The 14,247-nt window shown below is 42.2% G+C and overlaps 1 protein-coding gene and 1 long non-coding RNA gene across 4 annotated transcripts in view; one reads left to right on the forward strand and one right to left on the reverse strand.

Annotated features, from left to right (window-relative positions):
- igf2bp2a (insulin-like growth factor 2 mRNA binding protein 2a) overlaps positions 1-14,247 on the forward strand; it is a 65,745-nt gene that overhangs the window by 45,701 nt on the left and 5,797 nt on the right. For all 3 annotated transcript variants that reach the window (XM_086145912.1, XM_086145914.1, XM_086145913.1), the window contains 10 exons: positions 285-575; positions 1,728-1,862; positions 4,642-4,764; positions 6,885-7,020; positions 8,110-8,247; positions 9,472-9,540; positions 10,144-10,260; positions 11,301-11,375; positions 11,539-11,670; positions 14,046-14,159. In XM_086145912.1, the coding sequence (XP_086002038.1) occupies positions 285-575; positions 1,728-1,862; positions 4,642-4,764; positions 6,885-7,020; positions 8,110-8,247; positions 9,472-9,540; positions 10,144-10,260; positions 11,301-11,375; positions 11,539-11,670; positions 14,046-14,159 (1,330 nt within the window). The remainder of the gene's footprint in view (positions 1-284; positions 576-1,727; positions 1,863-4,641; positions 4,765-6,884; positions 7,021-8,109; positions 8,248-9,471; positions 9,541-10,143; positions 10,261-11,300; positions 11,376-11,538; positions 11,671-14,045; positions 14,160-14,247) is intronic.
- On the reverse strand, positions 438-7,521 carry LOC147235080 (uncharacterized). Its single transcript, XR_015106076.1, has 3 exons — positions 7,297-7,521; positions 4,563-4,717; positions 438-609 (listed from the first exon to the last, which is right to left on the reverse strand). It is a non-coding gene; the product is annotated as an uncharacterized LOC147235080 (long non-coding RNA).

Raw genomic sequence — 14,247 nt, forward strand, 5'->3', positions numbered from 1 at the left:
TGACCGCTAACCATTAATAGTTATATAGTTACTATCAATATCATCCGTCAACTGTTCAAATAAATCCAATTACAACGACAGCGTCAATGAAAAGAATGGACAACAGAATGGAAAGACGGAAAAAAAAGAAGCGAGGGTGTAAACAGACAACCAAAACGACAACAAGAAGGAAAGGAACATAAACAAAATGACAAAAGTCAACAAAAATAAGCAGGATGTGTGACGGGCTGATACCAGAGTTGGGGTTCAGATTCCTACCTTTGAATGTACCCCCTCTTCCTCAGAGCCATTGAGAAGTTGACGGGGCACCAGTTCGACGACTACGCTTTCAAGGTGTCTTACATCATGGACATGGATGCCGCCGCGCCCGTCCAGGCCGCTCGCACGCGGCGCGGGGGCCGATCGTCCCGAGACCAGGGCGCCCCCCAGCCCGGGCCCTCGGGCGGCTTGGGCGGCCCGCGTCCGCGGCAACACGACTTCCCCTTGCGCATGCTCGTGCCTACTCAGTTCGTGGGAGCCATCATCGGCAAGGAGGGGCTGACCATCAAGAACGTCACCAAACAGACGCAGTCCAAGTGAGTGACTCAGGGGGTTTCTGCATATCCGGGGCTGGGTCAGTCAAATATAAAAAAAATAAAAATAAGTTAAAACAAAAAAAAAATGGAATTAAATTAAATAGAAATTAAAATTAAATAAAATTAAAAATAAAAATAAAGAATTATTCGACATCCATCAGCGCTGCATGTTGCATACTGATACTTTTTTTTACAGAATTGCTGCTCAAGGACAAATATCTTTGCATGTGAAAGGAAGACTACTTTACTTTAAATTACATTACATTACATTACATTGCATTTGGCAGACGCTTTTATCCAAAGCGACTTACAATAGAGGACATAGGGACTGCAAATACACTTGCAAATACACGATGCACAGGAAATATACAGAACAGTAAGCTTGGGTTAGTGAGGGTTTTTTTTTTCTTTCTTTTTTTTTTGGACAGAGACACACAAACATACACACTCACACACACACACTGCATAGCCTAACTTGCTGCCTAACCTGATCTGGGGCATCAGCGCAGTAAAAAGTCCTGAAAGAGAAAAGTTTTTACCTGTTTCTTGAAGGGTGAGAGAGATGATGCTAAATGCATTTGAACGCAGCATTAATAAGCCTTTTAGCACTTGAATAATTAAAAGTTCTCTGACCTTCACGTGTAGAAGGCGAACGGTCACATTTTTGGATTGTTTGCTCGGATGACGTCCCGGTTGTTTTCCTACGACCGCTTACACTTTTCTCGGGTCAAATTTATGTAGATTATTTTCGGATGAAATTTTCGGTGACATGGCGCTCTCAGCTTTTTCCTCACAATTTTAAAAAACAATCAAATGAATTGCAGAGGAAAAGAGGAAACCTCACGGGGCGGACGGTAGATTTCACCCGGCCCTAATTTTCATCATCCCGCTTTGCATTTATGAGTGTGTTTCCAAGGTTCCCAATTTGTGGAGGCTTTGCGTCGTGAAATTCAGGATTCAAGATTTTGATGGTTGCCTCTTACGTCTTTTTGAAGAATAGAAAAAGAAAATCTAGTTTTCCCTTTTCTTTTTGTATCAAAACATTCCTCCCATTTCACGTCTCCCCGACTCTCACGTCGTGGCGATTTGCGACCGAATTAGTCTTTGACCTCGTTTCTACCGCGCTCATCTCCCCATCTCCCCTCCGCCAAGGGTGGACATTCATCGGAAGGAAAATGCAGGTGCGGCAGAAAAGCCCATAACCATCCACTCGACACCAGAGGGCTGCTCCTCCGCCTGTCGCATGATCCTGGACATCATGCAGAAGGAAGCCAACGAGACCAAGACGTGAGTTTGGCCCCTCCAACAAACGCATTCAAAATTGTTTACGGAGACTGCGTGCAGGATACGCATCCGCAAGGAGATTAGCCATAATGTCTGCAGGCTATAGTCTTATCCCTTAACCTGCCGGGACACCTTTTAATCTCACCGTGCATTCTTTATCTTGGACCACTAGCGCGGTAAACACAGTGCACACACACACACACACACATGGTGCACACACACATAGGAGGACGCGTGACTGCAGCTTAGCTTTTCAGGACCGAGGCCAGAATGTCTAATGAGTTTTGACACTTTTAATGAGACACTACAGCTTTTAAATACCGGCGCGATCCGAGCATCAGCGCCTGTAACCTTTCTGTCTTTATTTGTTTTTTTATCTTTACGACAATTTTTTTTTTGTCATTCAATAACAGGGTCGACACATGGCGTCGTAGTGGAGTTTGAAAAAATCCGCACACCGAAAATGCTCCAGATATGTGATTTATTTTACATATAACACACAAAAGATGCTTACCGGAGATGTGTGTAAGCATCTGAAGAAGAGCCTGTGTTTGTGCGCGAAATGTCATGCAAGGTTTTTTTTGTTTGTTTGTTTGTTTGTTTGTTATATGTAAAATAAATCACCTTTCTTTTCGGAGCATTTTTGGTGTGCAGATTTTTTCAAACTCTACCTAGTCGATGTGTGTTTTTCTTTTTTAACCCCTCTTATTGAAATAAAGCATATTTAAGACTTCACTATTACAAACAATCATACAGCACTGATCAACATTCTTTATTTAAGTTAAAGTCGGAATCTCAGATGTAACTACCAAGTGCTTAATGCTGCACAAAACACTGAAAAGGGAGAAAAATAATTGCTTTTTTTTTTTCCCCTGTATTTGAGTTTATTATGAAATGAGCATGCGTTACTCCGTGCACTGTGACGTGTTCAGTTTCAGCTTGGATGGCAGATTATTGGAACGCACTGCTGCATCAGGCTTTTTTAATCTTAAAACCTATAATGTCCGTCAGGGTATGTTTGTGAAGCTGCTGTGATTATCTCTTAGGTTGTAATGGATTATTGAAGCTGCGAGGAATAAGTGACGATTTTTTTTTTTTTTTTTTGCTGTTTAGTTAATGTTTCAAATTGTTTTTCTGCAGAAACTCTGAAGGAGCTGTATCTGAAATGAGGAGATTAAAATCGAATTGAATTTGAATAAATGGCACAATGATTGAGAGGATAGAAACCGTCTTCTGTTTGTCGGTTCACCGCTGCGAAAGTCGTTTCGCCAGCGCTGTAACTTGTCGAGTGCAGTAATTATAAAAGCGCAGTCCTGAACATGAAATTATCAGACAGGACATTCAAAGCAGATAAATAAATACTGGATGTACTTTTCAGAAAAACCTTATTGTTTGGCACGGCCTGGGCGTGATACCGTTGGAACCACATTGTGTGGTGGACTCTTGCAAAAGGCACAAATGACAACATCTTTTAATTTATGAATTTTAAACTAAAGGAAGTTTATTTTTAAGTTTATTTAAAGTTTATTTTTAAGTAAGTGTAACTCCAACATATGTTCAATGCAAACCAACACCCCCTTTATGTGCCACAGGGAATATAAATGTTTTACTAACAATCACACAAAATCTATATATGTATGACAGATATATTTATATACACTTTTTATCTATTTAAAAATATTACATTTTTGAAAGTGTAGTTAGTGTCTCCAGGAAATTATTATTTACAATTATTATTATAAGATAAAATTGTGCATAATACAATTATATATATTATATAAATGTTTTATAACAGTCTCATCAAAATCCATATATGTATGATAGATATATTTATATACATTTTTAATCTATTTATTTAAAAAAAACATTTTTGAAAACGTAGTCTGTATCTCAAGGAAATTATTATTTACATTTATTTTTATAAGATAAAATTGTACATAATTCAATCATATACATTATATAAATGTTTTATAACAGTCACACCAAAATCCATATATTTATGTAATATATTTATATACATTTGTAATGTATTTATTTAAAAAATATGTTTTTGAAAATGTAGTCTGTGTCTCAAGGAAATTATTATTATAAGATAAAATTGTACATAATACAATTATATACATTATGTAAATGTTTTAATAAGTCACACAAATATCCATATATGTATGATAGATATATTTATATACATTTTCAATGTTTATTTATTTTGAAAATACTTTTTTGAAAATGTAGTTTGTGTGTCAAGGAAATAAGTATTTACAATTAATATTATAAGATAATATTGTATGTAATACAATTATATATCATAGAAATGTTTCGATAACACAATCACACAAAAACCTATATGTGTATGATAGATATAGTTATATGAATTTTTATATATTTATTTTAAAAATACTATACTTTTGAAAATGTAGCCTGTGTGTCTCACAGAAATTATTATTTACAATTATTATTATGAGGTAAAATTGTTCCTGTGCGATTTGTCGGCTTAATGGAAATCAATTTGACATTTCTGCACATTCTACACAGCAGCCTTTTGTTTTTCCCAAATACTTTATTAGCCCCTTGCGGGAAATGGACACAATTTCATTATCATTTCAAACCTGCATCAAAACAGGATAAAATTGATGGGCTTACCAAAAGCGTATTTGTGTTAATCAAACAAGTAAAATGATTTTAACCCGGGTTGTGGAAATGTACCTGCTCGTCCAAGTTGATTCATTCGCGTGATTAATTCGATGAACGTGTGTGATTTTTATCCGTGTTTTCCCGTGTTCAGGACGGAGGACATCCCTCTGAAAATCCTCGCCCACAACAGCCTGGTGGGCCGGCTGATCGGGAAGGAGGGCCGCAACCTGAAGAAGATCGAAGAGGAGACAGGGACCAAGATAACCATCTCTTCGTAAGACCTCTCCTGCCAAAAACACACACACACACTCGCAACACACACTCCTTTCCTTTGGGATCAGGACCGCATGGTGGTGGTGGGGGGGGTCATAAAATAAAACAGAATAAAATTGGTTTTCTGTTTGCCATAGCTGTAAGGAAAGATGAAAATCGTAAACGGACAAAATAAGCAACTTCTTTTGCTCCTTGTTTAATTCACAAAAGTATTTGATTCCCTCACTTAGGAACTAAGAAAATTAGATAATAGGCAATAAATCCCCCGTCGTCTGGAGAAAACAAACTAAAACTTGGTGAGCAGTTATTACATCTTGTGAAAGAAATCTTTCACAAAAAAAAAAAAAAAAAAAGTAAAAGATTCAGCTACATTTCCAGAAATGACATTTATTCCGTTTTTTTTTTTCCATTAAAAGCAACGTGTCTGTGCCGAGGCATCAAAAACGCTTGTATAAATATAGTTACGTGAAGCTTTGAATGGGTGTTTCTGCAGATATTCAGGGGCGTGGCGCTTCTGGCGCTTCTGGCGGCTTCACACCCACGGTTTGAACCCTTGTCCGTGATAACGGCGACGACGGTGCGTAATTACACCGCTTTCCAAAAAAGTCCGGACAGTGGAACGCATTACTTTTGAGATCCGAACGCTCCGGCTCCGGGGCCCGCTTTCCCGTCAGTGCGTAATTGCACCGAGTTGTTAAGAACAAATGTAAAATGTTGGTTAACGCTCTCTCACTCCAGAACAAGATCTTAGAGAGGTGTTGATTGCAACCCATTTTACGGACGCTGCTCGCCAGCCCTCGTTCATTTGCGGCTAATGGATCGCACTTTCTCAGAGAGCTCCGGGGAGGTAATGACTCTCGGAGAGAAAAAGGAAGAAGGCCAGGGTCCTTTTCAGAAGACGCGACCACCGCATGCAATATTGAGATGAGATGTACTGTAATAATCCCGCGCTCGACATGCCAGGACGAGACAAGATAAAATACGTGTAAAAAATAAATGAAATAAATAAACTCTGAAGTTTATAGGTGTGAAGTATAATCCAAAAAAAAAAAAAAAAAGGCTCTTATATTTAGCAATATTCAGGAATAAATAATGAGCAAAGTGGCAACGTGAAGCAGCGCAGTAACTGATTGGAGTGAGTTTAAGGCTCAAAAGAGCCATTTGAAATTTAAAATGAATTAATACGGCGTATTATGTTATTTATTTCATTTTTTTTTGCCTTTATGCTTTGTATAAACATAATAGCTGTTGCATTTTTTTTAAAACAATGAACAAACAGCAGAGAAAAGGAAATTACATCTCTGCGTGCAACAAAACATTTTGAACATTTGCGTTGAGTTGAAAGTAAATTTTAAGCGAACGTCTATTTGAGTCCTTCTTGACGCCGTTCTTGTCCAGTGCTAAGAAAGTGGACGTAAACCAAATTCACCAAAAGGAGCGAGAATGTCCGTTCTCGTCACGACGTGCACGTGAGTTTCCCTGACCTTGAGCAGGAGGTCGGCAGCGTGGAAACTGTTCACCGCAAAATGTCTTGAATACGAGAAAACGACCGGAGTCGATTCCCTGAGGACGCAAAGGAGACGTCAGACGTGCACGGTGCACGGTGGGACCTGTAGGATGATGGATTTTCTGAACCTTTTTATTTTAAACGCTCTCTTTAAATCAGATCTTTGTGAGTTATTAAACGTAATGCAATTAATTGCTATTATCCTTTCAACTTTTACCCACAAATAACCGGATTTTCAGCGGTTACTCGCCTTTAACTTTAAGTAGGCCTTGAGTAGAGAACTAGAAAACAAATAAAGGAAGCAGGAGAACAAAACAGAGATTTCTTTAAAAGAGATAATGATTAAGGAAGGGTTGAAGTTTGTTTTTTTCCCTACGATCCAAACAAAAATAAATATTCTTAATAGAGATCTATTAGAAAAAACCTTCCTTTTGCTAAATGCAGTTTCTACAGCAACAGAATATCAAGCCAAAAACAGAATAAATGGAGTGCAGTGTATGAGAGCTAATATTAAAAAAAAAAAAAAAAAAAAACATGTTGTGGATTTAACAGGACATTAAACCCTTTTGATAAATATAAGACTTCTATTCATGTGCGTTTGCGATCTTTCTCAGGTTACAAGACTTAACCATTTACAACCCCGAGAGGACCATCACGGTGAAGGGGAGCCTGGACACTTGTTGTAAAGCCGAGGTGGAGATCATGAAGAAGCTGAGGGAAGCCTACGAGAACGATATTGCTGCTATAAATGTAAGCCGATCTCCAAAGATGCCGTTCGCCTATCCTGCATGTATCCCGTCTGCGTGCAAGCATGTGTGTGTGTGTGTGTGTGTGTGTTTTTGGGGTTATGATGTCAAGTTGACTCATGTAAACTGAGAGGTGGACGATGACAAACGGCGGGATAATATTGGCGTCCTACTCAGGAAGGTGCGTTCCGGCGTTAGCGACGCGCTCTTCCGATTGGTAAACAGATAACGGCAAACAATCGCCGAGTAGCCCATCGGTGACTCGGACGCCGTGACTCACCCTGCGTGGGTCTCGAGTTCCCGCTGCAACACACACTGCGCTTCCCGGCATCCGCCCTCCGCCGCTCCGATGACCTCCGGAAGGGTCGCGGCCGGAGAGGTCGACCGCGCGCCGATACCGATAAACGTCGACACGTTGCTCTTTCAAATACGCGTCGTCCTTTCTCATCCCGCCCTTAATTTTGCAATAATCCAAATGTTGGATCAGTAAAAGCAATCACAGAAATAGGCCCCGAGGCGTGCCGTCAGATTGTGCCGCATATGCGAGCGTCTACCGTGAGCGGTTATCGCCATCTAGCGTGACATACTGGATATTGCGAAAGGCTTGCGGTTAAAAGGCCGCTCGACGGGCTTCAACCCGACGGCCGCGAAGGTTGAGCGGCGGGCTGAAAAATGAAGGCGCGGCGGCGGATCTTTGTAAAGCCTGTGGAAAACGGGAGGAAAAAGCAAAAATCCTCCTGTGTTGTCATGGAAACCAAATGAAGTGTTGTCCCCAAATAGCACAAATGTTGACATGGGTGTCGCCGGCTGAAAAAGCCAAGCTATAGATTGCATTTCGAGTGAAAGTGAATCAAAACACAAAGATCGATCGCGACGTTTCTTCCTGTAATATTTAGATTTTTACCGCGTTCGTGCCGTAAACCGTAAGGAGACACAAAGTCCGGAATTCGCTCTTCTAAGTTTTCTTTCCATCCCGGAGGAGAATTCGACGACGCGTCGAGCCGGATTGCACGTTTTCCCCCCGGAGGAAATGCAGAAAAGACGGTTGGTTTTCAGCTGATCGCTACAATCTGCTCGTGTCCTTCTGCAACAGCAACAGGCCAATCTGATCCCAGGCTTGAACCTGAACGCTCTGGGCATCTTCTCTTCTGGTCTGCCGGTGCTGCCCCCCGCCTCTGGACCACGAGGTGCTGTGCCCCCGGTGGCACCAACAGGATACAACCCATTCTTAGTGAGTCCATCACGCGGCTTCGGGATGCTTCTGTTTTACGTTGGGTGTTTTTTTGGGGTTGAAAGATCTTTCGCCGCGTCCATCGATTGTTGTTCTTGTCGAAAACTCCGCCGTCTGCACTCGCGTAAAGATCGAATCCCCGCGATTCAGTCTTCGGACTTTGGATGGTCGTGGAGGTCGTCCTCAAAGGCGTCGCGGTATTTGTTTTAGGTTTTGTGAACGTCTAACAGTCATGACGTTGATAATGCAACAAATATGAATCTTTGTAGTCTCACTCGTATCCTGTTAAAACCATATTTTTCATGGATTTATGGTGTTCATAACGGTTTTTAAGATTTCACCATCTGAGTTGCAAACATTTGCCCGCACGCTAACATTTCAGATGCAAAAAAGGATGAGAGACGATGCCGCTGGTGGGGATGAGAGTGGGTGTTTTATGTGTATTTTCCTGAAAATTAAAAAAACTAACAAATTACAATTACTATTCAGGTTTGACAAGCTGCTAAAAGTTGCTTTCATTGTTAAAAACTACATTCCATTTTGGGCAACAGGCACAGATTCAGCGGCTGTTTATGTGTGGAATTTGAAATGAAAAAATGGCATCCGACTAAAATTCAAGACCAGTGAAGAAACATTCTTCATAATGTCAGAAACAACGGTCACGGCTGTGCGGGAAGAGAAAACAGCAACACATGGATTTCTGTTATATCACGCGCAGGCGCGCTTCAACCGTCTTCTTCTGCAGTTGCAGTTCTATCCGACCGTAGCGTTAGCGCCACCTACTGGCCAGCACAAATTTCACCGACGCTGTGTTAGTGCAGCGGCTGAAAACGTTTCCTTCGGAGAAATAATATTCCGTGGATCGCCGTCAGGTGTCAGGGCGACAACAGGATCCCCCCCGGCGGACTTTTTCCGGAGTATTAAGATCCACGCTGAATTTGTTGCTCCTGCGTGTCGTCCCATTTTAGCCCCCCCGCCCTCCCGTCCTCAGTAGAGATGAGTCAGTTTGTCTGCAAAACAAAGTCTCCACTCATCGCCCGAGGACGGCGAGCCAAAGGGGTGTGAGACGGCGTGTGAGAATGTATTCTTGTGCTTCCTGGTCGTGAAAGTTGGAGCGTGATTCACTCACGAAACGCCCAGAAATCCCCTAGTAAAGAGCCGGATTGATTGTGTGAAAATATGTGCGTGTTGTTGCGGCGTCTGATCCGTGTGCTTCCCTTTCAGAGTCACTCCTCGCATCTTAGTGGCCTGTACGGGGTTCCTCCAGCAAGTGCCATCCCTCACCAGCACTCAGTACGTCTGCCATGATCCAAATACAGTCAGTGTTGCCGTGGCGACCATCCACTCCGATCAGTCGCGATAGGACGGGGATGGTTTCTATGCTAATTTACAAGAACGTCGCGGAAAGGGATGTATCTCCTGAATCCCGAGGAGACTAATGGACGCGGAGAACGTGGATAAAGCACGACTCCCGTACCGTCAGCCGTGCACGGGAACACCGCAAATATTTCTGGATGGGAACTTTTTAGCCCGGAGTTTTCCTGTGGCTCATAAAAATTCACTTCATAAACCTCAAGTACACGAGTGTTACCATGCTATGAAAACAAAAACATAGGGCAACCGTTGGCCCAATAGGAAATATTCCATTCAGACGCAGCCAAAGTGGGATGTTTACCCAAAGCGAGAGCCCTCAAAGAGAGCTCAATTTAGCTCTCCTTGCATGTGGTTTCATCCTTTTCAGTCGCTCTTTAAGTACCTGACAACTTAAATCGAGTGTTTTCTTTGTTTTTCTTCCTCCGCCGTGTACATGTGTGCCGAAACATGTAGTAAAACACATCTCGCTCTGCGTTTTTTGTTGTTTTTTTTTTTTTTTTTTCTTTAATTTCCAACCGGCAGGCTCCAGAACAGGAGGTTGTCTACCTCTTTATTCCAACTCAGGCAGTCGGCGCTCTGATCGGCAAGAAGGGGCAGCACATCAAACAACTCGCCCACTTCGCCGGAGCCTCCATCAAGGTGGGTCAACCTCGGCGGGGAGGTCAAACCATCGGAGCCCCTCCGTGTATCGCCTTTTCCAAAGCCTCGCTCCGAGTCTAAGGGGAAACTTATCAAGTCGGCGGTTGCAGGCGGCTGAGTCAGCGGCACTCGGCGGGCCACGGAGGACCGTGGTAGTTATTCATGGGGAGGCGGAGGCAGCTGGTCAATATTTCACACGACATTGTTTAAAGCGGTGGTTTTCAAAGTGGGAGGTGAATGAATATTACATGCGTTATTAAGTGGAAAGAACGGGAATCCCCGAAGGTTGAACTGGAGAGCCGCAAAAGACGGGTGAGGTTCAGCCGCGAGAGGAAAACAAACCTGCAAGATCAAACCCAGGGAATGATCAGAAATGGGCTGAAATCCTCTTCGCTTTTACCGTTTGAGTTGTAATTCTCACTTGACGATGATTTGTTTTGTCAACGAAATCACCGGGTTCTTTCATTAAAAGTTCGATAATTCCGTGTTTAGACTGCCGTAATGAAGCCCTTACCGAAATAGGATTTGAAATTCTCATTAAATGTGCGGTCACAAACCCAAAACGAGCAAGGCTGCAAGAATACCCTGCGATTCTGACAACAAATAAATAATTAGTAATGACCCACTTCCGTCCTAATTGTTAATGATAAAAAAAAAAAAAAAAGATAAATCTGTTTTTTTCCTCCTCACTGACCACTTAGTCACTCCCTGAAGGACAACTAAAGCCTGCAGGCCACACACACCTCGGCGATGTACGGCAAATTCAGTCGCGGAGAAAAATATCTTCGACCGGCGTTGAAATCAGGAAGTTTGGGACGCACCCTGATATCAAATCTCTTTACCTGAGAAAAAACCCGTTGACGAATTAGTCAGTGGTAGCTCCGGATATTGGAACGCCTTTGCTATCAGGTGTTTTATGTAATTATTTGAATTGTCCAGGGCGCCAGATGATACCGCGGGTAAATACATTAGACGCTCGCCGAAACAAAAACAACCGGCAGCTTATGGCGCAAATTTCTCCTCCTCCCCCCCGGTGTCAGATCGCCCCGGCCGAGAGCCCAGACGTCACGGAGAGGATGGTGATCATTACCGGAACCCCGGAGGCCCAGTTTAAGGTAAGGACGTGATGAATGCGCTCGCGGAGAAGCATTTTGCAAATGAAATACTTTTGTTTTTCCTAAATCGTCTTATTTATCAGAGTAAACAGCGGCGGATCGCTATGTGCCCCCTCCGTCTTCCCTAGTCTCTCCTCGCCTCATTCCCTCCTCTGTACCCCAGGCCCAGGGTCGGATATTTGGGAAGCTGAAAGAGGAGAATTTCTTCTCCGCGAAGGAGGAGGTCAAACTGGAGACGCACATCAAGGTGCCCTCGACCGCGGCCGGCAGAGTCATCGGCAAAGGAGGGAAGACGGTGAGTTCGAGTACGGGACGGGAAAATCCTTCGGGGCGTTGAGATTTGTCCGCTGCGTTTTCTACGATTGTGTTTTCTCGGGATGCAAACAGGATAGACGAGAGCAGGGATGTCAAACATCAGCATCACGGTTACGCCTAGGGGTGTAAATCAGAGCCATCGTGACGATTTGATCCGATTCGATTTTTCAAGGCAACGATTCGATCGATTCGATTTTTTTTTCGATACTTAAAAATGCCCCGCGATTCGATTGGATAGGATGTTTTTTAACTACGATTTAACTACTTTTTTTAACTATTTCAAATTTTGAATAAATCAACAGAAGCTGTAATATCATATAACTTCATATATATTCAATTAACTTCAATTCGACATTCTTTACATATCGCCACATCCTTTACCAATTCTTTCCCGTTTTTGCGGAAGCCGAAATACTTCCACACGAACGATTTTAAACCTACAGGAGTGTGTAAGTCCGCGTCCTTCTCGGCCATATGAATGTCCGCCTCCCGAGTGTTTCAATGCGAGTGCTATGCCAAAGAGGGTGTGTCCGCTGAAAGACTGTGCTGAAAGAGGGGAAGGGAAGCGAAGTAGGTGGAGACAAAGTAGGTTACCGCCACCCGCAGCACGGAGTGAGAATTACGCCTCAGCGCAGACTGAAAATAGACGGGTAAAATGCATACATGGATCGATACTCTTGCGGACGTGTCGATGCATCGGATCGTCAGCTGTCGGATCGATATAGTGATACATATCATTTTTTTTACACCGCTAGTTACGCCTGTAACAATATTAACATAACTCCATGTAACCAAGTGTAAAAAAAAAAAAGTTACTACTGAATTTATGACTCATTCAAATCCAAAATGTCACGTACGCATTTGCATGGACGTAATAAAAAACATGATGCTTACCAGTTGCTAGCTTTCACCGCTGCAGTGCTTCCGCGAACACCAGGGGTGTCAAACTCAAACACACGGTGGGCCAAAATTCAAATCTCGGACAAAGAGTCGCAGGCCAACATTGATATTTATTGAAAAAAAAATCTTCCTCCAGATATAACAGTGACCCGTTTTACCCAAACAAGTTGTGCTTAAAAGCTATATATGGAACTAGCAAAGGTTAATACTAGGCAATATATGACTTAATATTAAAATTGAAATTCAAATCAAGAAAGCACATCAGTGGCATTTATTATTAAAATAAAAATTACATTAAAAAAAATGTGCTTCTTTTTATTTGCAACCTTATGAGTTAGACTGTAACCGTTTACCACAGGCTGAAAATAAATGTAAGAATGAAATAATAATAATAATAATAATAAGAAGAAGAAGAATGATAGTGCATCAAGTAAACAATTAGAGCTAATTAATTATAGCTCAGTTTGCGAGACACTGATCTACTCTGATCATCTGCCCTTCTTTTTGCTGTTTTTCGGAAGGTTAGTACGTTACCAGTATTAGCATCAGGTTGCTATGATAACTGTCAGCAGAGGAGAGAACGTTTATGGCACATATTATTTAGTACGGCTTTGCGGGCCAAAAATAAATACACTGCGGGCCAAAAGTGGCCCGCGGGCCAGAGTTTGACAACTATGGTCAACTATGCACTTGTTACTTTGACAATCTATAGTTTTATTTGTATTTCTTATTCTCCCCCCTTTTTTATATCGTTTATACAATTTTCTACTATTATTTATTATTGTTATGTTTTACTTGAAACTCTGGCACAACAATTTCCTTCGGGATAAATAAAGTTGTCCTTATTCTTATTCTGATTCTTATGGTGAACGCGTTCTGCCGTCGGAGTTTGGCTTTTAATTCTTTGACAATTTGTTGTTTTTCTGGAAGGCCAACTTTAGCATACTTAGCTCCGTGTTTGGTGTCGAAACGTCGACGTGGATTAACTCATTGCCTCACAACACAAAAGACGCACCGCTTTTTCCCCTTGAAGCACAAACGTGTATCAGCGTTCCCGTCTTTCTTGAAAAAGCCGTCCACCTGCATCGACTTTCCTCTTCCTGGACATTTAGGGATCATTTGTATTTCTCAATTGCACTTGTTAAAAAAACAATGATGTGGGTACACTGCGATCTAATGACGGGACACCGTCACTTTGCAGAAATGTAGTTTATAGTCGATGCATAGGTTTGACTTATTTATTTTAAGACAGTCAGACCTTTTAAGACGTTCACGTGGGCCACATAAAGTGATGTTGAAGGCCACATTTGGCCCGCGGGCCTTGAGTTTGACACATGTGGACTACAGTGTTTCTACATTTAAAAAAAAAAACAACAAACACATCACCAGGGAAGCGATGAAGTAATCTTGATGTCGGGCTAAGAAGCGACCTCTGACCCTGGCTTGGTCTCGCAGGTGAACGAGCTGCAGAACCTGACGAGCGCCGAGGTCATCGTACCGCGGGACCAAACTCCGGATGAGAACGACGAGGTCTTTGTGAAGATCAGCGGCCATTTCTTTGCCAGCCAGGTAAGCACGATTAGCATGCTATTGATGATGACATTGGTAATAAGATATATAAGATATATAGTGGGTATATATATGGGTATAAACATAC

This window comes from Fistularia commersonii, chromosome 4, assembly GCF_037954325.1.
Source record: "Fistularia commersonii isolate RoL2024-O1a breed Wild chromosome 4, RoL_Fcom_v1.0, whole genome shotgun sequence".
In the NCBI taxonomy this organism is placed as follows: domain Eukaryota; kingdom Metazoa; phylum Chordata; class Actinopteri; order Syngnathiformes; family Fistulariidae; genus Fistularia; species Fistularia commersonii.